The sequence below is a fragment of the Microcebus murinus genome, chromosome 14 (assembly GCF_040939455.1).
Source record: "Microcebus murinus isolate Inina chromosome 14, M.murinus_Inina_mat1.0, whole genome shotgun sequence".
Lineage (NCBI taxonomy): Eukaryota > Metazoa > Chordata > Mammalia > Primates > Cheirogaleidae > Microcebus > Microcebus murinus.
In genome coordinates, this window is record NC_134117.1 from 46,089,239 (window position 1) to 46,115,239 (window position 26,001).

At 32.9% G+C, this 26,001-nt stretch overlaps 1 protein-coding gene across 1 annotated transcript in view; it reads right to left on the reverse strand.

Moving 5' to 3' along the window:
* RTKN2 (rhotekin 2) overlaps window positions 1-26,001 on the reverse strand; it is a 76,682-nt gene that overhangs the window by 49,180 nt on the left and 1,501 nt on the right. The window contains exons 2-4 of the mRNA XM_012762746.3: window positions 21,164-21,360; window positions 4,480-4,538; window positions 591-644 (exon numbers count right to left, since the gene is read on the reverse strand). Of these exons, the coding sequence (XP_012618200.2) occupies window positions 591-644; window positions 4,480-4,538; window positions 21,164-21,360 (310 nt within the window). The remainder of the gene's footprint in view (window positions 1-590; window positions 645-4,479; window positions 4,539-21,163; window positions 21,361-26,001) is intronic.

Sequence of the window (26,001 nt, forward strand, 5' to 3'; positions counted from 1 at the left end):
TAGACAAGAAAGATAAAGGATTATCATATCTGTCCTGCTTTGCCTCTAACAGCTAGAAATCATTTGAGGTTAATTTCTATGACCTAAGCAATACATGGATTTGTGAAGACTCTACAAAGCCATAAAATGCTGAAGGAAAAAAAATTAGATCAAGCTAAAAACCACAAATCTTTCCTTTTATATCCTGTTAAATATAATCTAAAGTAACAAAATAAGGCAGAAAAGATATTCCAGATTCTGGTCAAACAAGAGAAATATTGCCTCCATCTTTTCCTTAAACATTTTCTTTTGTTCCATACTACTCCCTTCCCTTCACCCGACACTGAATCCGTAACTTAATTATCTTTGCACAGGTTCCTATTAACAACTAAAAGTACATTAGATATGCATAATCTTAATTAGTATCAAGTGACTGCTACATATTTATATTAAAATCAGAAAACAATAGTTCAGTTGTTCAGCAAGATTCTGCTTATTCTGCCAAATGACATCAATTTTTTTCAGTGTGGAAGCAGCATTTTTTCCCAATAATCATAAATTTACTATACACTAAAGAAAATATTTCAATTATAAATTAAAATCATACACACGTTCTTTATTGCTGAAGTGATCAGAGTCTTTCCACATTAGTGGTATTCGAATATCTATAAAGAAGGGAAAAAGAAATGACATGTAATAATTTTGCTAAGTTTTACTTCTTACAGTGACATGAGCCTCTGAATTGCATAACAGATTATGATCATTAAAGCCAAAATAAAGTGTTACTATTTAACGGCACATTTTCTAGATATTGTATATGGTTTGTACTTTAAAAAGTTATTTAATATCTATACAAATTTTGGGTATATGAGGTGAATATATAAAATATATTTTAAGAATATATAAAATATATTCTTATAAAAATAATTGTTCTACCTCCATGTATATATCCTTCTCCTGATTTATGATGCCATATTCATCATATATGCCATTCTGAGTAAATGGCTGTTCCTCATCTATGTTTTATGGATCTCATTGAATCACTTATCAATTACTGTCTATCCTAATACCAACACTATACTATTATAACTATTGACCTTTACAATATACTTTACTGTTAGAAATATTTCCTTTTGAAAATATCTTAATCTCATTTGCTACTTTCTTTATGTGGATTTCAGGACTATTTTGTCAATATTCCCCTCCCCAAATGTTTTTAAGTATTCTACTATCCAAATTAATTTGGGAACTGATAACTATTTAATATTCTGTCTTTATACAGAGTAGCATGATACATTTACCTTTACATTTTTATTAAGGCAGGTTATTCTTGAGTGTTTAATGTTTTTATTTTTTGTTGGTTTTATTATAAAGGTGATCATTTTTGCCATTATATTTCTAACTAGATATAGCTGGTTTTAAGAGAAACTACCACTTTTTGTATATTTATCTTGAATCCAGCCACTTTTATTGAATTCTTTACTAATTTGAATAGTGTTTCAGTAAATTCCCTTACATTTTATAAGTCTGCAATCTATTATCTTCAATGTTCAATTTACCTATTCCTTTTCAACAGTTTCATCTTTTATTTTTATTATTTTAGTGAGAATTGCTAAAACTGTGTAAACTATACTGACATATTGAACATTGTTATTTTCTTCTTGATTTTAATGGCAATGCTTAACTGTTTTATAATTATGATTTAGCTAACATCCTGTCAACGATCCCACTTCTTCTTGCTTGACCACAGTTGCTGACTAATTTCATTTCACAACTGTTTTTGTTCACAGCTGTTCTTGCTCTGTTATGGTGGCATTAACTATTTACACTATCAGGGGAGGAACATAGACCCTCACTTCCTTTGCTGTACACCCACAACCTGTCAGTCAGCCTTGCCCTTTCCCATACCTAAACTGAGAGGGTAGATGTCATCTACACAAGAGAAGGTGGATATCTCATATCTATTTCCCAGACGGTCATGTACTATTCAGACGGCAAAGGATTTGTAATCTATCAACTATGTTTAATTCAGCACAAAATAATAAAAGTTCCTTCCAGATTTTGATAAATGGCTGACTCAGTTTTAGTTCACAGTACTCTTAACCTGTCTTTTTTTAATGTCTTCATTGACTTCATGGTAAACTGAAAGAGCCATAGTAGGATGGCTAACTTGATGGTATGAGGTCCTAGAAGTCTACTGTTTTCAACAGTGAAAATGGAGGCACTCATCAGAACTGATTTGGTTTAGTCATTGAATTAGCAGTCAGTGAATAAGCAGACACAATTACCACAGTGTAATTACAGTAAATATTATATTTTCATATGGTAAATATTTGGTGTTTGGCAAAAATAATCAGAATAAATCTCAATTATTCTTTTTACTTTTATAAAGATCTTGTCAGTGAGTGGTGAAGCTGGAAATAGTAAACCCAGGTATTTCTTGGCTATAGATGTAATCTCAGAAACATTATGAATCTTTGTTGCAAATATACATTTTGGTCAAAAGTCACATTTTCATCCCAATATCCAAAGAAAATGGATTTATAAAGGTGAATTTGTTTTTTATTTTCTTTGTTTTCACAAATACACAGATAAGAGATCATTAAGTCTAGGCAAAGATGAAAAGAAAATATATAAATATTCCATTTTCTGAGAGTTTTAGTTCCCTAACTTAAAATGATCTTTTGGAAAAAAGGATCACATGCAGAAATAAGTTCAATTTTTACACTTCAGTAACTGTGGTCAGGAAACATTTTTTCTTTAAAAAGCTTTTACTTAAGGCCCCTTCTAAATGTACAGTTAATACTAATATCATGAATTGCTGCTGTCAATAAATTATTTATTATAAAACGACAATATGTTGACTCTATCATGGCATTTGAGTCTTTAATAGCAATTTAACATATCTCATTTGTATAGTGAATGGCATCATATTAAAAACAAGAAATGAAAGACATTAAATTATTTTTAGAAACTCTCCTTTAAATATCTACAATACTTTATTCATGTTAAACTGTATTAAACATGATGAACAATGCAAAAGTAATATGTCTGGCAGCAGAAGAATACAAGGAGGTATAATACATGTTTTGTTTCAGTCTTATCATTGGAAAGATAAAAATATAAATGACTATAAATCAAGCAACAGATTTTTATATATTCCAGTTATTTTTCTAAAGAATTTTTTTCTTAGGATAATACTATTCATATTTCTCTGAGTTTGGCCAGTTTTTATGTCCTTTGTAAAAAGCAGGTCTATTCTTCCTGTATGATCATTTTTGTTTATTCATAAAGACATTACTGAGAACAGTTCCTTGGATAACAGGGCCTGAAATGTAACCCTAGTGCAAGGCTTTTAGCCAATGAAATAACCTAGTTTAATTACCTAAAGCTGATGAGATACATACTGTTGTTCCCCCAATATAATAATGAGACAATATTTATAAAAGTGCATTATCTAACTAGTGTACACATGAGTCAGCCATGTATTCACTTCAATCTGTGGCATCGCCAAGCCATTGTCTTTAGCTTCCTTAACACTTTGGAGAAACTGAGACTACACAGCATAAGTGCCATCTAGTGGTAAAGAGTCTCCTAACCGCATTACAAATTCAGAGAAAGGAAACATCATTTTTAACTGGAATGATACGGAAGGTTTTATAGATGAGCAAACAAATCTAGAAGAAAATGTAGTTATTTCACAAGCTAATTTGGTGTCAGAAGCATGGGGTGTGTTGACAGGCCAAGGAGAGAACTGGCTGCCGAAAGCAAACAGCTTATATATGGGAGTAATGAAAGATATGGCTAGAAAAAGAATTGGGTCAGGATGGAAAACTGGAGAAAAAAGTTTGTTCTTTATCCTGGAGGTAACGGAGAACAGTTATCTATCCAGTAAAATATTCCCTGAACATTTACTATGTGCCAAGCACTGTGCTATCCTCTGGGTATAAAGTGATGAACAAAATAAACATGGCTCAAACCCTTATGGAATTTCTGGCCTATACAAACATTAAAGCTTCTCAGTACAAAAGGAACAGAGTCAAAAGATTGGGTTTGTAGTCCAGCTCAGTCACTTACAGGAAGTCACTTAACCTGATTCTGTAGGAAATAAGAACACTTAACCCAACTATTATTTTTCTTCTTCTTTTTTTTTTATTTCGGCATATTACGGGGGTACAGATATTAAGGTTTCAATAAATGCCCTTTCCTCCCCTCCTCCCACAAGTCTGAGTTTCCAGCATATCCCAACTATTTTTAAAAAGCTATACTACAGAAAAAACTGCATACCATGTGTAATGTATGAAACAGTTTTTTCAAATTGTAAAGTTCTGCATAAATGTAGAGCATAATGATGAAAACTGTTTTCAAACAAATATTCTGATACAGGTTTGAAAAATAAAATGAAGAGAATGAAAGCAGAGAGCATAAAACAAAACCTACCAACTCGAGTTATTTTATAGAATTTATTCAGCAATAGAAAATGATTTATCTACAGCATACCTGATATGGCAATCTTTCCTTTACATGCTGTTCGTTCCTTATTTTCAAAATTCACATTACTGTCAAAAGAAAAAAGCTTTATGAAAAAAAGATCTTCTCTAATAAGCAATTGTTTTAAGTCTTTCACAAATGCCTAAATATAAAAAGCAAACACATATTGATGAATAATAATGACTTCCAGTTAACATAAACTATTTGACTCAAACTTTAAGATGTTTAGTCAACAGCTAGACAGTTAAGAGAAATATTTAGAGCCATTCTGTTTGATTTTTCATAAACTTTATGTTCCCTAATGATTGTATACTGGTTACTCTACAATAAAAGCCTTTTGTGATCTCTTGCATCTATAAACAAAATGTATATTTATCCAGGTCCCCAGAAGTGTAATATCTTGGACCACTATTCTATAAATTATATTTCTAGCTTACTAGATATAGTGACCTGAAAAAGTTAATAAACTTTCCAATTATGCATGCTGTCCAAGAGTACCTTATCCTTATAAAATCTTAGAATTATTCAAAAAATTACTCTCTGCCATATACTTATATGCAACATCATATTTCATTGCCCCAAATTCCAAAGAACTAAGCATATACTAAAATAATAAATTAGTAACTAAGGTGGAAAAGGAAGGAGTGGTTCTGTAAAGAGGAAAATAATGTCATGACAATAAAAAAAGTTTCAAAGGAAATTCTGAGGATATAAGATACTTCCAAATATGTTAAAATATACTAGAGTACCATAAAAAAAAAAACTTTCAAAATAGATATCTCCTACTAGATCAAAACAATCTCACTCTTATTCCCCAATATTCTATTTCCTAATAATCTGCATTTGGAGATAAGTGTTCCATTTCTAGAGTAATATTTCCAAGAGTATTCTTTGTATTTTTTGTCTCTATTTAATTTGGTTGGCCAATTAACTGACAGCTAATTTAATTAGGCACTTCAAATAAGTGATAAGATGGAAACTTTCCATTTGAATACTGTTTGAGTCTATGAGGGCTTTTGAAGAAAGATAAGGTGGGAGTTTGAAGTTATCTAATTTTCAGAAGATGACACCAACTCGCTGCTTTCAGTAGGCTTGTAAAAAAGACTACTTATTTATGCATTATCATGCATCCAAATTTGAAAATAAAATATGCCTTACTTTTTTATTTACCCCCTTACTGAATTAAACTTGTAAGTATCATAAGTGAAGTATATTCCAAATGAGCTCAATTAATTTACTAATGTACCAAAGTTGGTAAGTTTTGATGATATTTACATGGTATTAATAGAACCATACACTATGATGACTAAAATAATATAGCAGATTTAAAGTCAAATATTCTCAGAATCCTATCTAATTGCTTTACAGTTATATCTAGTATTTAACTAGGAAATTTACTCCATGAAAAATATAAAAACTCATTGATTATTTCAAAATAATGTTTCATTAAATCATGAATTTAAAAAAGAGCCAAGTTCAACATTTTATATTAAAGTTTAGTTTGTCATTTTGGAGAAGATTACTTTGCTTATTATTAGTTCATCATAGAATGAAAAGTTCAATTGAATAGTCTATTACATATTTTGGTAAAATCATATACTGAAAAGCCCATAAGAAATCAAACAAAAATCTCAATTTCTTCAAATTGCTTTAAGAAATACAATATAAACATAGTTGGAAGGCATTTGTAAGTAATATTTTTTTAAAAACTATATGAGCAATGCATACATAAATTCTTAAAATACTTATTTCAGTGACAAAGATATAAGGAAGCTCTCAGTAACTTGAGTTATTATGGAATACTCAAGATTATGAGTCATAGATTATGTTAAAGATCCATTGGGTATTATTAAATTGGATTAAATTTGAGGCTTTGGCAGGCTAATGAAATTCTGAAATACCAGAACTACCAAATGCAAACTTACTGAATATTTAAAAAAAAAAAAAATTTTTTTTCCTCCTCCAAACTACCCAATCAACTACCTAGCAGAGTATAGCTTTCTCTCTTGCAATTATAAATTATTTGCATAGGCATTTCCAGGACTAGTCAGCAAACTTACTATACACAAATATTATCAAGCCATAAATAAATCCTATTAATTATATAATTTTACAGAATAACTATCTTTAAAAAAATGAGAACTAAAGTAATATAGCCTTTTCTGAAGCTGAAGCTTGAATTATCTTTCTTTCATCCAAATAAGTCCCCAAACTGTTATTTAGGGCACTAAAATGTGATGTTTTTCTAATTAATCCAAATTAACAAAAAATTGATAAACATTATCTGTCTAATAATGTGCTACTGTAGCTAATAGTTTGCTACAGTTAAATAAATACGTGTTTGAAAATCTGCAATGTTAACACCAATTCTAAATGCTAGAATTAGAGAGCCAGCCTGAGGAAAAACCAATAATCGCAAAATTACTGAAACAAAGCGCCGCTAAATGATAGTGCACCTTATTCATATGAAGCCAGTTTTTAGAGCATTATTTTGGTGAGTCTTTTAAATGCTAATTCAAAAGATAGATATAAACATAAAAGATAAACTTTTAATTTGTTTTATTACTTATATTTCTGTCTGTAGGTAAATAAAATGACCAACAGAGGGTGCCAATCTGCCACTTTGTTGCTCAAAAATCTGTATTAAAATTGACTGAGTAAATACAGAGTATCCTATTTTATATTACTTCAAATGGGGATTTAAAATAGCATTTCTTTGCCAAAATTAACAAGTTATTATGAGAAACAGCACAATGATGAATGTATTTTACATTTTCTAATGTAATGTAAAAATTCTAAATGGGATTCTATTTGAAAGGTTATAAAATCCTTTACCTCTTATGAAAATAAGTGAAAGCTAAAACACCCAGAAATGCTTAGCATGGAATTTTAACCTATCCTAGAACTATGAGGTATAAAATTAACGGCTTTGTAAGTATCTTAAATTGGGAAGATGAGCTTTCTACTCCAAACGTGATATAATGGACTCTTTTCAACAGACACCAAACGATATAAAGTTTACAAAATAAAATCAGTAAGTCTTTAAGTACATGTTTTATTACAGAATACTAAGAGTACACAATTTTCACTTCTAACCTATACTGTTTCTTTTTTTAAGTTACAGTACCTAAGCAATAAACTAGGAAACTGTAGTATAAGAAACTAGTATAATAATTATGTAAAACTCTTAGAGTTATTTTGGCACTATTAAAAAAATCACAATTATATTGAATGACAAACATAATTAAGTCCTATAAATGATTCTGGTTACTATTATTTTTAAAAAGCCAAATAAAAAATTTCAGAGGTTAAGAAGAGATGAATTGAGTGGGGTAAGCTGTGGGGTTGCAGATGGATGATATTATTGCTAAAGTGTAAGCTCCATGAGTACAAGCAATTTTTTTTTTGGTCTATTTTGTTCACTGCTGTATCGCCAGTCCCTGGTATATAGCTCAGCACATTCTAAAGAACACAAGAACTCAATGAATGTTGAGGGACTACTGAATGAAATGAAAAAAGGATAAGATCATTTTAATGGAGAGGCAGTAGATTTGAACTCTTACAACTTAGGTTTGGATTTCACTCATCATTAACTAGTTATGTGAGTTGTCATTAACCTCTGAGCCTCAGCATCCTTATGTATAAAAGGGGGGAACGGGGAAAAGAATGAAGCAAATGAAGTTAAAAACCTCAAGAAACAAATTAGTATCACAGAAGAGAAAATCAACCTAAGTGCCCATTAACCGATGAATGAATTAAGAAAATGTGGTGCATATACATACACATGGACCCACACACCCCATGGAGTAGTACTAAGCAGTAAGAAAGAATGGATTTGGGAGCAACTTGAATGATCCTGGAGGTCATTATCTTAAGTGAAGTAACTCAGGAACAGAAAAATAAATGCTGCATGTTCTCACTTATAAGTGGGAGCTAAACTATGGCTACACAAGGGTACACAGAGTAGTATTAATATAATGGATAATGGAGCCTTAAAAATGGGGAGGGGGGAGGGTGGGAGGTGAAAATTATCTATGGGGTGCAATGTACACTACTTGGGTGATGGCTATGCCCAAAGCCCAAACTCCACCACTGTATAGTATATACATGTAATGAAATTCATCTTGTACTCCCTCTAAGCCTATTTTTAAAAATGTCGAAAAAAATCTAAGCAAATTGTATAAAAATAAATTTGAGGGGATAAAAAAGATGTAGCTAAAATTCACAGCTATAAATTTAAGGAGTTATCAGAGTTAAAGTGTTTTACAGACCTTGTACTGTTCAGGAGGATGATATAAATATTGATAATTTTTTAAATACAAAAGTAATAGAAATAGAGTGGGCTTATCTATATTTTCATATATTTCTTTTATGGTTATTACTTAGTAAAAATAAAATCAACCAACATCCCAAAAGACATCATTTATTAAAGAAACTGCTCTTCACAATTCCAATAATAGAAAACATTCTTGAACTAAGAAACCAGTACAGTAGTCCTCCTTTATTCATGATTTCATTTTCCATGGTTTCAGTTATCCACGGTAAACCATGGTCTGAAAATATTAAGTGAAAAATTCTAGAAATCAATCTTTCATAAGATTTAAATTGTGTGCTGTTCTGAGCAGTGTGATGAAATCTTGTGTTGCCTCACAGGATGTGAATCATCCCTTTATCCTGTGTATTTACACATATATGCTACTCATCCCTTAGTATTCGTTTGTGTTAGCAGGTTGACTCTTGAGGCATCACAGTGCTTGTGTTCAAGGTCAATAGTAGCCTATAACATGCACCTCAACTCATTATGAAGGCATTTTATCATCTCACATCATCACTAGAAAAAGGATAAGTACAGTAAAATATTCTGAAAGGGAGATCACATTCATATTTCTCTTACAGTATATTATTATATTAATAATTGTTCTACTTTATTATTAGTTGTTAATTTCTTACTGTGCCTAATTTATAAGTTAAACTTTGTCCTAGGTATGTATGTGTAAGAAAAAAAACATAGTATTTATAGGGCTCAGTATTAGCTAAGGTTTCAAGCATCTACGGGGCGTCTTAAAACATATCCTCCATGGGCCGGGCGCTGTGGCTCACGCCTGTAATCCTAGCTCTTGGGAGGCTGAGGCGGGCGGATTGCTCAAGGTCAGGAGTTCAAAACCAGCCTGAGCAAGAGCGAGACCCCGTCTCTACTATAAATAGAAAGAAATTAATTGGCCAACTGATATATATATAAAAAAAAAAATTAGCCGGGCATGGTGGCGCATGCCTGTAGTCCCAGCTACTTGGGAGGCTGAGGCAGAAGGATCACTCAAGCCCAGGAGTTTGAGGTTGCTGTGAGCTAGGCTGACGCCACGGCACTCACTCTAGCCTGGACAACAAAGCGAGACTCTGTCTCAAAAAAAAAAAAAAAAAAAAAAATATCCTCCATGGATAAGGGGAGGGGGGGACTAATGTAAGCCCTTCTAGCAAACTCTCACTCCACTGCTCATCACTTGGCTCAGAAAAATCCTACATATTTCATTAGGGACAACAAAAGACTCCAATATCCATAGAAAACTACTATAAATAAAAGAATCAAAACTCCTCAGCTAATAAAAACACTCTACCAACCTGACCGCCACAAAATATAAACACAATTATATAAACAAATATAAACTTTAACACAATACTCCAAAATGAATTAAGTGCAGTTAAATTATTGCACATATGAAAAATCCAGAAACCTGAAATCTAAAACCTCACACTAGTAAAGGGTAAACAATATGCAGATATACAAAGAAAGAAAAGAATGAGATGAAAGAACAAAGAAAGAAAATGGAAAAAATAAAACCATTTCTGAAATGAACATTAAAATATAAGGTGCTCAAGGATGAATAGAAGTGAAAGTATACTAAGGGACATAGTGAATGGGAATGAAAAGAACCAAAAGAACAAAAAAGAAATAAAGTATTAATAAAGATCAGAAAGTGATAGAAATAAAAGTAAAGAAGATCCAACTTATGTGTAACTAAAGTTCTTAAATAAGAAAAAATGAGATAGAATTAATACTTTATTCTACTAATATAATCCCAGAAAACTTTCTTGAAATAAAAGAACTTAATCCACATATTGAAAGGGCCCTTAATGAGCCAAATGGTCAGCCTTACACATATCCCAGTAAAACAATCAGACTTTAAGATAAAGAAAACCACTTTCAGTCTCCAGGGAAAAAGAACAAGTCATTTACAAAGAAAAGAAAATTAAAGATCAGATTTCTCAATAACAAGACAACAATGGAGCAAAGTCTTCAAGAAACTCAAGGAAAGAAAATGTTGGCTAAGGATTTGATAACTAGCCGAGTTATCCTTTAAGTAGCAATACTGAAAAAAAACCCACATTAAACATGTGAGAACATGAAGAAAATTATGCTCATCTTGAAGAATTTACTAGCTTCTTCCAAAAGAGATGATTTTGGAAATTACAATAAAAGCATAAGTAGTGAACATTATACATATTTAATTGCAGATCAAAGACTAAAACAAATGTGAAAATATAAGTATGATCCATTCCACCAAAGTAAAAATAACACAACTTTAAAATGTAAAACAGAGAGAAAGGGGAAAATAAAATAAATTCATTGATCTCAATATAGATGATAAGAAAAAAATAATATCACTTAAAGCAGAAAAAAATAGAAGAAGCCTAAGTAAGGGAAAAATAAGAAGTAAAGGCATTATACAGTTATCAGTATATAAACTTTTTTATATAAAGTTATAGTAACAGTAACTACCGTGACTTATAAAACTCTTCCAAAATTAAGAAAAAAAGTAAAGAAAATAGATCACATAGTAAAAGATTATAATTTATAACACATAATTAGCATAACATAAAAGAACCTGACTGGCTGAAATAAGATATATCAGTTATGTAGGTAAATATAAATGGATTTAATTCCTTCAGTAAGAGATTTTCAGATTGGCTTATGATGTAAAACCCAACTCTAATATCAATACAAGAAACACACCTTCAAAGGCGATACAGAAAGGCTAAAAATAAAGAGATGGGTAAAGAAATATCAATGCAAATAAATGCAAATAAGAAAAGAGGAATGTGAACTTATCATCAGGCAAGGTAGAATCCAGGTCCAAAAGCATTACCTGATACAACAATGAAAAAAAGGACACTTTATAATGCTAAACGCTACAATTGACAATGAATATAACACAAGTACCTAAGGTACCAAATGTTACATAGCATCTTTATAAAGCAGAAAGTACAAAAGATACGAGGGTAAAGATAACAAAACCTTAATAAAGAAAAAATTTTAACTTGTTTCAGTACATGACAGTTCAAGTGGTCAAAAAATAAATAAGCCTATAGAAAACCTTAAAATCATAGTCATTAACACAGATCTTTTAAACATATGTGACAAACTTTATACTCTGATAAAAATATAACTTCAAAAGCCAATGAAACAATCATGAAAATGGATCATATCAAGTCATAAAGAAAACAAGATATTCCATAAAGTAGAAAAACTAAAAATTATTTGATCAAGATGCAACAAATTCCTCTTTAATGGCAGAGTAGCTCATATTGGAGAAACTCCTACAGAAAACAATTTAAAAATCTAGAAAAACTATTTAAAAAACAAATACCTAAATGGATTGGCAAGAGACTAAAAGTAGGCAGAAATAACAGAAAAGAATCAACACTTTAGAAAAAGGGATATGGTAGAACACACTTATTTAAAAGGAAAAATAACTGATATATGTTATAACATGATGAATTTTGAAAGTATTATATGGAAGCTTCTACTGTATAATTCCATTTATACTGAGTACTACAATAGTCAAAATTAACCTAAAGTGGAAGAAAATCAGAACAGTGGCTGCTTCTTGGGGTGAGACTACCAACTGCTTCTTGGGGTGGGACTACCAACTGGGAATTGGGAAGGGGCATAAGGAAACATGATATATCCAAAAAATATAATTAATTCGAAAAGAAAAAAAGTAAACAAATAACCTTGTTTATGAAGTTAATAACATGTTTTTGTCTGCTTTGTCAAAAGTCAGTTGCTCATACCTATATGGTTTTATTTCTGGGTTCTTTATTCTGTTCTACTGCTGAAAGTCTCTACCTTTATACCAATCCCATGGCGTTTGGGTTACTACAGCCTTGTAGCATAATTTGAAGTCAAGTAATGTAATGCCTCTGCATTTGTTTTTTTTGCTTACGACTGATTTGGCTATTCTGGCTCTTTTTTTGGTTCCACATACAAGTGTAAGATTATTTTTTCTAGATTTGTGAAATATGATGTTGCTATTTTGATGGGAATCGTACTCAATATGTAAATTGTTTTGGGCAGCATGGGCATTTAAATGACATTGATTCTTACAATCCATAAGCATGGGATGTTTTTCCATTTGTTTGTGTCATCTATGATTTCTTTCATCAGTGTTTTGTAGTTCTCCCTGTAGAGATCACTCACTTCCTTGGTTAAGTATATTCCTAAGTACTTTATTTTCTTTGCAGCTATTGTAAATGGTATTGAACTCTTGATTTGACTCTCAGCTTGACTGTTACTAGTATATAGAAATGCTTCTGATCCGTGTGCATTGATTTTGTAACCTAAGACTTTGCTGAATTTATTTATTAATTCTAGGAGCCTTTTGGTGGAGTCTTTAGGGTTTTCTAGATACGAGATCATCGGCAAATAAGGATATTTGACCTCCTCTTTCTCAGTTTGGATGCCCTTTATTTCTTTCTCTTGCCTAATTGCTCTGGCTAGAACTTCCAGTATTATGTTGAATAGACATGGTGACAGTGAGTACCCTTATCTTGTTCCAGTTGTTAGGGAAATGCTTTCAACTTTCCCCCATTCAGTATAATGTTGGCTGTGGGTTTATCATATATGGCTTTTATTATTTTGAGGGCTAGTTTGTTGAGGGTTTTTCTCATGAAAGGGCGCTGAATTTTACTGAATGCTTTGTCTGTATCTATTGAGATGATCAGATAGTCTTTGTTTTTACTTCTGTTTATGTGATGAATCACATTTATTGATATACATATATTGAACCATTCTTGCATTCCTGGGATGAAACCCAAGAATCATGATGGATTATCGTTTCGATGTACTGTTGAATTAGGTTTGTGTTTATTTTGTTGAGGATTTTTGCATCTGTGTTCATAAGGAATATTTGTTTTTTTCCTTTTTTGTTGTATCCTTTCTAGGTGGTACTGGCTTCATAGAGTTAGGGAGAGTTCCCTCCTTCTTGATGTTATGGAATAGTTTTAGTAGAACAGATGCCAGTTCTTTGTAGGTCTGATAGAATTTGGCTGTGAATCCATTTCGTCTGGGGCTTTTTTGTTATTGGGAGATTTTTTATTACTGTTTCAATCTTGCTACTCATTATTGGTCTGTTCAGTATTTCTCTTCCTGATTCAGGCTTGGGAGGTTGTGTGTTTCTAAGAAGTTATCCATGTCCTCCCTTCTCTAAAGAACTTATTTTGAACTGCATCACAAAAAATAAGATGGATTGGTAGATGGATAGAGGGGTAGATATAAGAAAAACCAAATATAGTGAAATAGTAATTATAGAACCTAGGTGGTGGGTATATAGGCCTTCACTGAACAATTCTTTCAACGTTTCTCTATGTTGGGAAATTTTCATAATAATTTCTGTTTGCTGAAAGAACTGCAAAGATATCTTGAATCTGTCTAGGTAGATTTATAGTCTATAATAAAACTGGTACTATAATTATGAAATTATTTTATATAATCATAAAAAATAAGGAAATATATTACCATTTCTGGGAATTAAGATTTTCAGTATAAAAGAGATACAAACATAAAATAATTCAAGAAAATAAAAACTTATAAATATCAATATAAACTCATAATCATATAAACTCATGATTTTTTTGTCTCTTTCATAGCTATAGCCACTGAAAAAGCCTAGAAGCAGTGATATCCCAGTAATAATGAGCATACCTAGTGCACATATCTTGCTTTCAAAATACCATTCATCATTAAAGAGAAACAGAACTCAGAGAAATGGCTAATTCTAAGCCCAGGACAGGGAAATATAAGGCAAGCATGAGTCTTTTTGTGTTCGAAAGAAAGCAAGTTCGTTCTTAACGACTAGACTAATAGAGGTATGCCAAAAGAACAAAGAAACCAGTTTGAAGGAACTCCCACTGAACAATTTCAGGACAATTTGACTATCAGCAAGATTAATGACTATAAATGATAAAAAATTCAATAAAAATTAATGAATAAAGAGAATACCCTTCTTTATAAAAGAATATGAGCCAAAATATACAGAAAGAATAATAGAATTAGATAAACACTGTTTTGCAAACCTCCTTGTAATAACTGATTTAGGCAAGGATAAATGGATGATAAAGCCATTAAGTTAAAGTTTGTTGGATAACAGAATATTCACTCAGTTCCAACACCCCACAAATTACTTATGAATTACAAAAGGTAAAGGGTTCTATCACAAAGGAGAAAGCTGGCAACTGCCATGTAAACCAAATGCTCAAACTCAGCATCACTTAGAGTGGTAAAACCAGACATCATGTTTCATCAATTGAGAGCATATACAGGACTCAACCTCACACAGAAAAATTCTTGCAAAATATGTTTAACCCGCCGCCCAAGCCTCTTTATACCAAACTTCCAGTTACAGTAAAAACAGGGATTATGAGAAAAGGTTAGATGATACCTTAAGGAAACAATTAGGCAAATGTAGAATGCAAGATATTTTTAAAAGATTTTTCTAAAAGTCCAGACTCTTCGAAGTATTAATGACAAAGGGTTTTTGGAAAAAGAGTTATTAAAAGAAACTAAAGAGGCCAGGCACAGTGGCTCATGCCTGTGATCTCAGCATTTTGGCAGGCCAAGGCAGGAGAATGCTTGAGGCCAGGAATTCAAGACCAGCCTGGGCAACAGCAAGACCTTGTCTCTACAAAAAATAAAAAATTAGTCAAGCCTGTTGGTGGAATGCACCTGTAGGCCTAGCTACTCAGGAGGCTGTGGCAGGAGGATCACTTGAGCCCAAGTTTGAGGTTGCAGTGAGCTGTGAGGATATCGCTGCACTCTAGCCCAGGCAACAGAGTAAGATCCTGTCTCAAAACATTTTTTAAAAACCAAACAAACTAACAAAAACCCTAACTATAACCAAACGTACTGTATAAATATTAAATTCTGATTTGAGGGAAAAAACTATAAGGGGTTTTCTTTGGAAAACTGGGTAAAACTGAATATGGGCTGAATATTAGATAATTATTATGGAATTATTGTTAATACTTTATCATAATATTTTGATTATGTTGAAGAATGTTTTTAAAAGATACATGCCAAACTGAGGTATGCATGCAATGTTGTCTGAAATTTATTTTCAAATGAAAACAATGTATGTGGGGAAAAAAGAAAAATGTATGTGTATGCATGTGCATGCGTTGTACATGTGTATTTAGAAAAAAAGGCAGAGTGGATGAACATATATGGCAAACTACTAACCAGTCAATCTAGGTGGAGAATATACATCATGTTCACTGTACCATTCTTACAATTTTTTCATATATGCAAAATGTCAGAATAAAGCACTAGCTAACAAGTAAACTAAGTAGGGAGTAAATAACAATCTGAAAGATAGTAAGTACAGACGCCTGGGCCAACAAAAGACAGTAAGAACCTAAGAACATGGAAGGATGAAACACAAAAAGAGTAACTAGTGTATAATTAACTTATTAAATTCTAAGCCCTATTTGCTCATCATACACATTGAGGGGATATGGTGTAAAACTTTATTTATGAAACACATGTTAAATTGTTAAGTAAGTATACAGCACCGATAGGTGTTCTGGGGATTATGAAGAAGAAAGGACAGAAGCAACATTAACTGAGTTACCTCTGAGCTCCAAGCACTAAATCTTCACACCACCCCTATGAAGTGAGTGATGATAGCATCTGAATTTCGCTGATAAGAAGAATCAGATATTGCCCTTGTTTCCAAAAGTGTATAATTCAATTGAAAAGATATGTTTATAAATGGTTCCATTAGAATGCAATATGTTATAGTGAGATATTCACGGCTCAGATGCTACCAGAACTAACAAGAGGCAAATAATTATTTTTTGAGTCCTTACTATGGACAAAAAGGAAGAAACAATCATTTCCTGAATAGAATTATCAAGGAAACTTTGATGATACAGGTATGGTGTCGCAGAACAAAAGGGTTTTTATCAAGTGGGAATGGAAAGTGGGGTACTTCAGTATAAGAAAAGGCACTGGAGATCAAAAAAATCAAGATCTGTTTTGGGGATATAATCAAGTATTTGGTTGTAATAAATTTGTTAAATAGTAATCGAAAAATAAAACAAAACATTTTGAGATCAGTCCACGAAGACACTGGAATTCCTACCTAAGGAAGTTTTTAGTAAATGGCACCATTATCTGTTTTTTAAGAAGTAGATACAGATAGTCTTTAAAGTAAATATATCTGGCTATAGCCTGCAGGAAAAAGGTAGGAAGACAGTCTAGTTTACTAGTCGAAAGACTAACAAATTGACAGACTGCTGTAACCAAGCCATGCTACTCTCTAAACTGAGGCAGTAAGCTATCTGTGGCCCTCACCCTACCTACCTACTGTCAACCAAACCTAGAAAGATTTTTGCATCCCACTTTTTTGGATTATTCTAACTCCATTGTGAATTATACACAAGCCTGGGTATCTTTTGCTTATTTAGGCGTAAAGAATTTAAGCAGTGTACTAGAAGGTGTTTCATACCTAAAAACAATTTAAAAAAAATTTTTGTTATATTATTAGAACATCATGATAATGGAACATTTAACCAGTTGCCAATATTCTCAGAAGGATTATGTGAGTATAAAAAAAAATCCCACCAAATGATATTACTGATTTCTCAAGTGGGGTTCCTCGTCTATAGCACAGAGTGACTATTCAATTCTTCTAAGGATTATACACAATAGTACTATTCTAGCCTACAGAAATTAAATCAATGCATACAATGGATGTCTTAGGGCATTAGGGCTTAATTCTTTTCTGGAATCCCAGTTGAAAAAGGCTGTAAAATGCAGTAAGATTATTGGATTGCTTGAATAAATTCATTGGATTAAGAAATAACTGAAAACTTTTTGTAGAATGATTATGTATAGGGAGCATATTGAGTGAAGATATATTAGAAAGGCCCTAAAGAAATTCATGCACTAGTTTCTATTTACTCGTTTCTCCAATCAAAAGTTACTCCATTATTATATCATTTCTATGTCTGCCTATCCTTAAATATTTTCCCTAAAAATTGATTTTAATTATTTTTCACCACCTTTTAATACTGTGCTGCTAGACAACCTTCCTAAAACACCCATATAATCATGCCTCTTATTTATTTAATAAAGAATAAATGATAGACAAGCAAGTAAATGCAAAGGCCTAATATCTCACCCTGGCAAGATTAGAAAAGTGGAAGTACAAGGGCTTTGGGGGAATAGGATGGGGGGCGGGGTACATGGGTTTTTAAGTCACCCGGACACATATACACACTGTGTGCCCTTGAAAGAGTTATCTAATATTTCTAAGTCCCAGTTTCCAAGTCTTTAATAAAGAGGCTTATACTTTTCTCAGTTTTTAACATGATATTTGTGAACATCTTAGCACAAAACCTAGAAAGGCTGTTAGTTAATACCAAAGGACTTCCTAGCATGCTTTCTTCCTCCTTCCTTTTCATGTTGGCTTGATCTTCAGCCTCAACCAAACATATCTCTTCACTGCTCTTCGGTAATTCATGCTCATCTTTCACTCTAAGATTTTATTTTGCTATTTCTTTTTCTTGGAATGCTGTTTTCCTCCTATTCACCTACCTAAACTCTATCCACCCTTCATGATCTAGAAGAGTTAGACCCAATTCTTTCATTAGATCTTCTTCAATTCTACCACTTCATACTGATTTTGATTCTTCTTTTAAAAAGGCTAGATTCACTGTCTATATTAATTTTTTGATATTTTATCATTAAAATTTTGGAGAAGGTAAGATTAGACTAGTGTTCTCATTAATATGCTATTTATTTTAACTCTGGAAGCAATAGAAAAACAGAGCATTTTTCTACCTTAAAGACTAACCAAACTAAAGAACAAACTGATGAGTCTCCAAAAAGGCAAAACATTTGCTGAATGTATATATTCTTATATTTTGTCAAATTCTGTTCTTTCAATAGATACCCTAGCAGCATGCTTAATGAGTATTGTACAAGAAGTAGATATTAGGTAAATATATGATTAATCAAATGACATAATTTACATGAATTTCTTCAAGGAACACAAAAAACTATCATAAGACTCAATCTTCAATTCATTTTTATATAATAAGAAAAAGTACTCTAATTTCCAGGTCCATTTGACCAGGAATCTCAGGTTATAGCTTCACATACAAAATGAACTGATAAACAAAAGAATCCACATAGAACATTTAAGATTTTTTAAATTCCAGAAATAATTCAATAATTAAGGGAAATTCTACTTTTATATAAATGAATATAAATATGTTCATATAATATACCAACAAAGATATTTTCATCTATCAAAGATAATCAGTAAAGAAAATGAAAATCATATACATTTTCAGTTTAGATCCCAGATAATTTTTCCCTATCTTTGCTATATAAATCTAATAGGCATTAGATGTATTTGATTTTCATAAATCAGCCACTTCAAAAAAGTCACGTTGCTAAATTAAGAAAATGGCCAATTCACAATTCATTATACATATTTAAAAGGCATTAAATATGGAGGCCAATATGGGTCCCAGAATAGTTCAGATATTGTGAGAGATAATAAGGAATGTTTAGTCCCACACTTTCTAAAATCAGTGCTTCTCAAACTTTTCTACTCAAACAGTCCCTCTTGACAAAATATCCAAATAAAAGCTGAGAAGGGGCCGGGCGCGGTGGCTCACGCCTGTAATCCTAGCACTCTGGGAGGCCGAGGCGGGCGGATTGCTCAAGGTCAGGAGTTCAAAACCAGCCTGAGCGAGACCCCGTCTCTACCATAAAAATAGAAAGAAATTAATTGGCCAACTAATATATATAATATAAAAATCAGCCGGGCATGGTGGCTCGTGCCTGTAGTCCCAGCTACTCGGGAGGCTGAGGCAGCAGGATCGCTTGAGCCCAGGAGATTGAGGTTGCTGTGAGCTAGGCTGACGCCACGGCACTCACTCTAGCCTAGGCAAGAAAGCGAGACTCTGTCTCAAAAAAAAAAAAAAAAAAAAAATCAATCAAAAAAGCTGAGAAGGAAAATATATCCCCAGGAGTAGAAAAGCATAACCCACAAATATCATACAATTCTAAATTTCTTATGCTTAATCTTAAAAATTCATTCTCTTAAGAAAATGTCATATTTATTCTATGTTTTTACATACCTTCTAATATATAATCACGTACTCTCAGTGGTACATGTGACCTGGACTGAGACACACTGACTTAAATCAATGTTTGCCCATCTGAAAAATATTTTCCTAGATCATGATACTGGAACATTTCATTTTATAATGGGTGGGGCACATAGTAATGAAAACTATCTGATATTTGTTGAGTACAGTATGCAAAAGGAATTAAATTAGATTTTTACATATAAGAAATATCAACTTTCAGAATATAAATATTGTCATGTCCACTATAATGAAGGAACTGAGGCACAAAAAGATTAAAATAGCTATCTCTTGGCAATATAGCTAATAAGTTCGGCTACTTTGTACCCAGTTCTCTACTACATTACAACTTCATCAATATTTTATTTTCACAGAAATCTCCTACTCTAACCTGTGTTTTTCCCTTACTTTTCCAGAATTTAACAGAGGGACACTGTGACCAACCCAACAGTCACTATAATCTAAAAAGAAACTCTTCACTTGTGCTAGAGCTATAAGACTAATTAACAATGTGGGATGTTAAGACTATTTGTATTTAAAAAGACCCCAAAATCTAGCCACTAAATTTAGCCAATTCTTAGGTCCTAGTAAACTAAGAATTGTAAATAGGATAGGATATAAATTCCTTATACAAATTGTACATCTGATCCAAAAGAGCAGCATGAAATGAGAGAACACAGAACCAGAAGTTACATAGCAAATCCTAATTCTCATTAGTTTCCATCACTAGTTGCATGACCCTAGGTCACTTGCCTCTCTAGGACTTGTTTACCATAGGAAGGTATATGCTAGAAGATTTTTAAGTCTCCTTCCATTCATTAGGTTTTATATCTTTATAATTTTGTTGCCCATTCATTTCTATTTCTATACTTAAATTTCTATTACTCTCAGCTAGTACCTTTTTATTGTCACACATCAAAGTAATTAATTTTTTAATTTGTACTTCTATATACTCAACTATCAGTCTTGTTCCTTTCTTCTTAAAATACTCCCTCAGTCCTTGCTTTAGAATCATTTTCATTTTACAATCACATACTGAACACAACAAAACTACTCAATAAAAGCTGCTACCTAATAGTAAGCTCACTCTGAGCTCAACTGTCAAAATGTTTATGATGTCAGCTACTACTTCAGTGTATTTGTTTTCTAAAATGTTTGGTGATTTGACATTTGTACTTAAGCTTAAATTATATTTTTTTAATTTAATGCAAATATTTAAATATATTAAAAGTCATAGGTAAACTATGTTACTAACCATCTTCCAGACTGATTTGCAATTGGCTTTTCTAATTTCTGTAGCTCCGATGTATAAGCCATTATTCGTGCATTGCACACCATGAGATTTTTAACTGCATGTAAAATCTGGTCTTTTTGAGTGCTCAGAGAAAGGAGTTTCCATATTCCTTCTCGTATTCGAATTTCTAAGTCTATTTTTTCTTGAATGCTGCAGTCCTAAAAAGAAAAGAGAGAAACGCATTTTAAAAGTGTAGCAAAAATCCAAATTACAATATTTCTTTTTATCCCTAGTAGATGGAAAACGTTCTGGCTATCATTACAATTTTATACCATACTAGAAAAGCAAGAAAGTTTTAATACATGATGGCATAAAAATTATAGCTTTTTAAAATGCTGTTTGCAAAAATCTTAATTTCATGGTATTAGGACGTCTTTACGATCTACTGGAGAAACAGAACAGAAACAAAGGTAAGAAACATTGTGCTCTTACCATAACTGCACTAGGTTCAATAGTATCCCCCCAAATTCAGGACCTCAGAATGTAACTTTATTTGGGTATAGAGTTTTGCAGATGTAATTAGGTAAAATGAGGACATACTAGAGTGTGCCATAAATCTAACCACTGGTGTCCTTAAAAGAAGGTCAAATGAAGATACAGACACATACAGAGAAAAATGGTATGTGAAGATAAAGATTGAAGTGATAAGTCTATAATTCAAGGAATACCAAGGATTGATGGTAATAACCAGAAGCTGGAAAAGGTAAGTAAGGATTCTTCCCTGGGGCCTTCAGAGGGAGTATGATCCTGCCAATACCTTGATGTCAGACATCTGGCTCCAGAACTATGAAAGAATAAATATCCGTTGTTTTAAGCCACCCAGTCGTGGTCATTTGTTATGGCAGCCTTAGGAAACATACAATAATTAATGTGACTATTCCACACATGTATATTATATTAAAATATAAGTTATATTATGGGATGCAAGATGAGGTTGATGACACTGAATTAACGAAAGAAAAATTTCTTAAAGAGCAGATGCTGAGTAAAAGAACCAAGGTTTAACAGCAGGGGTGTATCAGGCTATTTGTCATGGTAAACAGTGTAAATAAAATCTCAGAAGCAAGATAGTGAAAGCACAGAACTTAGAAAACGTCAGAGGACTTGGCTACCTGAAACAGAGATTTAGAATTTAGTTCTGGACATATTATTTATTTTAGTTTTAAGATTCACCATGAAACTACTGAATATATTAGTTCTGAAGGCCTTTATTCCATATAATGGCAATATAATGTAATGGTCTGCTTCTACATACAAGTTTCATATGTAACATTAAAATTCTACAAACTGAATGAGCTTTACAGTGACTTTGTAAAAGTTATAAATCATTGAATACTCTTTACTATACTAGAACCATGTAATAATGTTTCTAGAATGTCTATTTCTAAAAGCAAAGTGACCATCCTAGCTTTTGTGGTAAAAAATGAACAGGATAATTTACCTTCTATTGGGATCAAAATATAAATTTAAAAAAGTGAATGGAATCTAATAACAAAATCCTAGATATTAAAATGACAATCTTTTCAAAGGGAAAAGAAGATGAAAGTTAGGAGAACTAATTGTCCATGAACATTACCCAAAAAGAGAAAATGCACTAAATTATTTAACTTGACTATCCAAATCAATCATCTGTACTATTCACACACAGAAAACAGATCTGTTTAATTACCTTCTGTAATTACATCATGTAATCACCACATAAAAACCTTCTCTTATAGTGTTGTAACTCAAAACTGGCATACTATATAAACGTAGTCATTTGCTGGTTTTCCTTCTTTACACATGACTGCATGTCAACAACTCCATTTCATCTTTTTATGACTTGTCAGCCCCAAAGTAAATTCTTCCTTAATGTAATTAGCAATTAATTATAAGAATTATCTGTGTGACCCATATGTCTATAGAAATAAACTCTGGCAGACTGGTTAGTATTGGAGAATGCACATAGAGCAACTTAAAGCTGGGATGAATAGCTTTACCCCCACAACTCAAATATAAACAAATACCATCTGGTGCCACTAAATTCAATTTTGCTTTTTGAATGCTGCAATGAGGCAGCCAGTTGATCTAGCACAGTGGTTCTCCAACGCTGGCTGCACATTAGAATCATCTGAGGAGAGAGGAAGGGCCTTACAAAAGTACCTAAACTAGTGATCTACCCCAAACAAACTAGGATCTCTTGAGGTGGTGCCTGAGCATTAAGTTCCTCTGATTAGTCCGTGTGTAGCTTGGATAGAGAAGCATTCCAAGACTGAAATTCCACAGCAACCTTGAAAGTTGCAACAACCTGAAGGAACCAGCAGGTGGCCACAGCCACATTAAAGAATGAGTTTGGGCTTCCATCCTTTATGAAGATCATGTTCTCTCCATCACTTATCAATGAGGGACTACATAAAATTACAGAGGATTGGGAAATAGTGGAGAAAGGTAATGTAAAGTCAGGGGTTTAAAAAAACTTATGTTTATAAAGTTTAAAGATAGTGTAAGATTAAATTAATATTCATTAAGAAAATAAGGTATATCTAACATATTACTATTAGAATTTTATCCTTTAGAGCAGGGATCAGCAAACTATGTCCTAGCTGGCACCTGTTTTTGTAAATAAAGTAGTACTGGAGCACAGCCACACCCATTTGTATTGTCTAGGGCTACTTTTAAGCTATAATACAATGGCAATTGAGCAATTTCAACAGGGACTGACTGAGTGGCCCACAAAGCTGAAAATATTTACTATCTGGCCCTTTCCAGAAATAGTTTGCTGATCCCTAACTCAGACAAAATAGCAAACATAGTAAACTTTGACTCTACTTCCTTAACTCAGGCAAGTCTCAGGCAAATGTGAGTTAAGTGGATCTGGGAAGACTGACATAAGCAGAATGAATCGTTAAGTGTATATTCAGTTTTGAACATATTCAGAGTTTTTTTTTAAAAAAGGCTATTATTGTATTAGCCACTTTTGTGTTTTGCATACAACTTCTTTTAGTACACATCTACACTTTACATGCAGAAAAAACCTCTCTGGTCAAGCAATACTAGCTTTAGCCAAGAACAGGTTTATGGGGCCAAAGCACTTGAGTTAATAAGGGTACAAAGTGCACCTGGGGTAAGAGTTGATGGCTAGTGCTACCCACAGTGAGACAAATAATCCTGTAATAAGGGCACCATTGAGCATTCAATGGTGATGTCTACTGATCTCAAAGAGGAAGAGTAGGGAGCTAAAATCATCAATGTTGCTGCCTCAGCCATAATGGCTTGGCCAGGTAGAAATCAAGGACCAATGTCTCCCTATATCCATTCCTCTTAGGAGTGTTTGAATGCAAGTCTCCAGGAAGAGCAGAGAATGGGGTGGAGCCATCCTCTTATTTCTTCTTCGATATTCCGAATAAGAGCTTGCCTGTAATCAAGTCAAAAAGAAGTCTATGTTGCAGTCCTGATCCTGTAATAACTGAAGTCAGGCAGATAAAAGTAAATGGACAAAACTATGAATGAAATAGGAGGACACCTTAAAAGTAGAAATCTACAAGTAGAGTATGTAGAAAACAGAAACCTACTGGGTTTTAAGAGCTAGCCTAGCACAAAGTGCAAAGAAAACGGTCCCACTGTTGGTATTGAGGACTTGAGGAAAAAACTGAGGTTGAGCTGCTGGTAAGAAAACCGCAATAATCCAGGGAAAACTGTCATCCATGTAATGGATATAATTAAGCCATGTTTTAGCTAAGAGGCCAAGGTGAAGATGAAGAAAAATTGCAGAAGAGTATATACAGTATGATCTTTCTAAAAGAAGTTGTATTTTAAGAATTGTTTCTGTGCAGAAAACAAGTCTAGAAATTGTAAACAGTGGCCATTCTAGGGAACGGAATTAGAGAGCAAATTCTTAAATTCATGTTTCTGGATACATTGACTTTTCTGCAATGAGACAGTATCACTTCTTGAATTTTATTTTTATTAAGATTTGAAAAGTTTAAACATTCGTAAGAAAAGGCAGATGATTGCCCCAACTACTCAGATGAATAGGACAAAGGATAATAAGAATAGTCATCTCTCAAGCACACTCTCAGACCTAGGTTCTGTGCTATGTACTTTAGAGAAGTTCTCAAATTCCAACAACTTTCTGGGATAGGCAGTATACCCATTCTACAACTGTGAAAACTGAAACTTAGAAAAGACTGATAACTTATTCGGGGCGGCACAAGTAGAGTTGGATTCAACCTGATTCTGACCCCAAAGCCAATGTTCTATACCAGGGGTCCTCAAACTTTTTAAACAGGGTATTCACTGTTCCTCAGACCGTTGGAGAGTGCGCACTGCGGGCCCAGGACAAGTTGGCTACTAAGCAGGACACCAGCCAAGGCAAAAACAGCAAAAACACCCGGTGGGTGGGCTGGATAAGGCATGTGGCCCTCGGGCGGTAGTTTGAGGACACCTGTTCTATACTGTGAGCAGTCCCAGATGACTCCAAGATTTCAGTAGAGGTATTTGACTAGTATATGACCACCTCAAAATCTTTGGTCTTATCTCTATTAGATGGCAGCTTCACTCATAACAAAGTAAGTGCACCAAATAAGAATTCAGTGGTAAGTTAATTATAAAATTCTCTTACTGACCCTCAATATTCCTGATAGGTTGAAACCTATTATAATTTTGTGATTTTTCTCCAAGATCCAAATAAAGGAGGTAATTCCACATTTCAATTATTTTGATTTTATGCTGTACCTTCTCACATGTAAATAACCCAGCCTTTATGTATACTCAATATTTAAACACTTATTTTCAGCCCACGGAGCTAAACTTCTTTCATG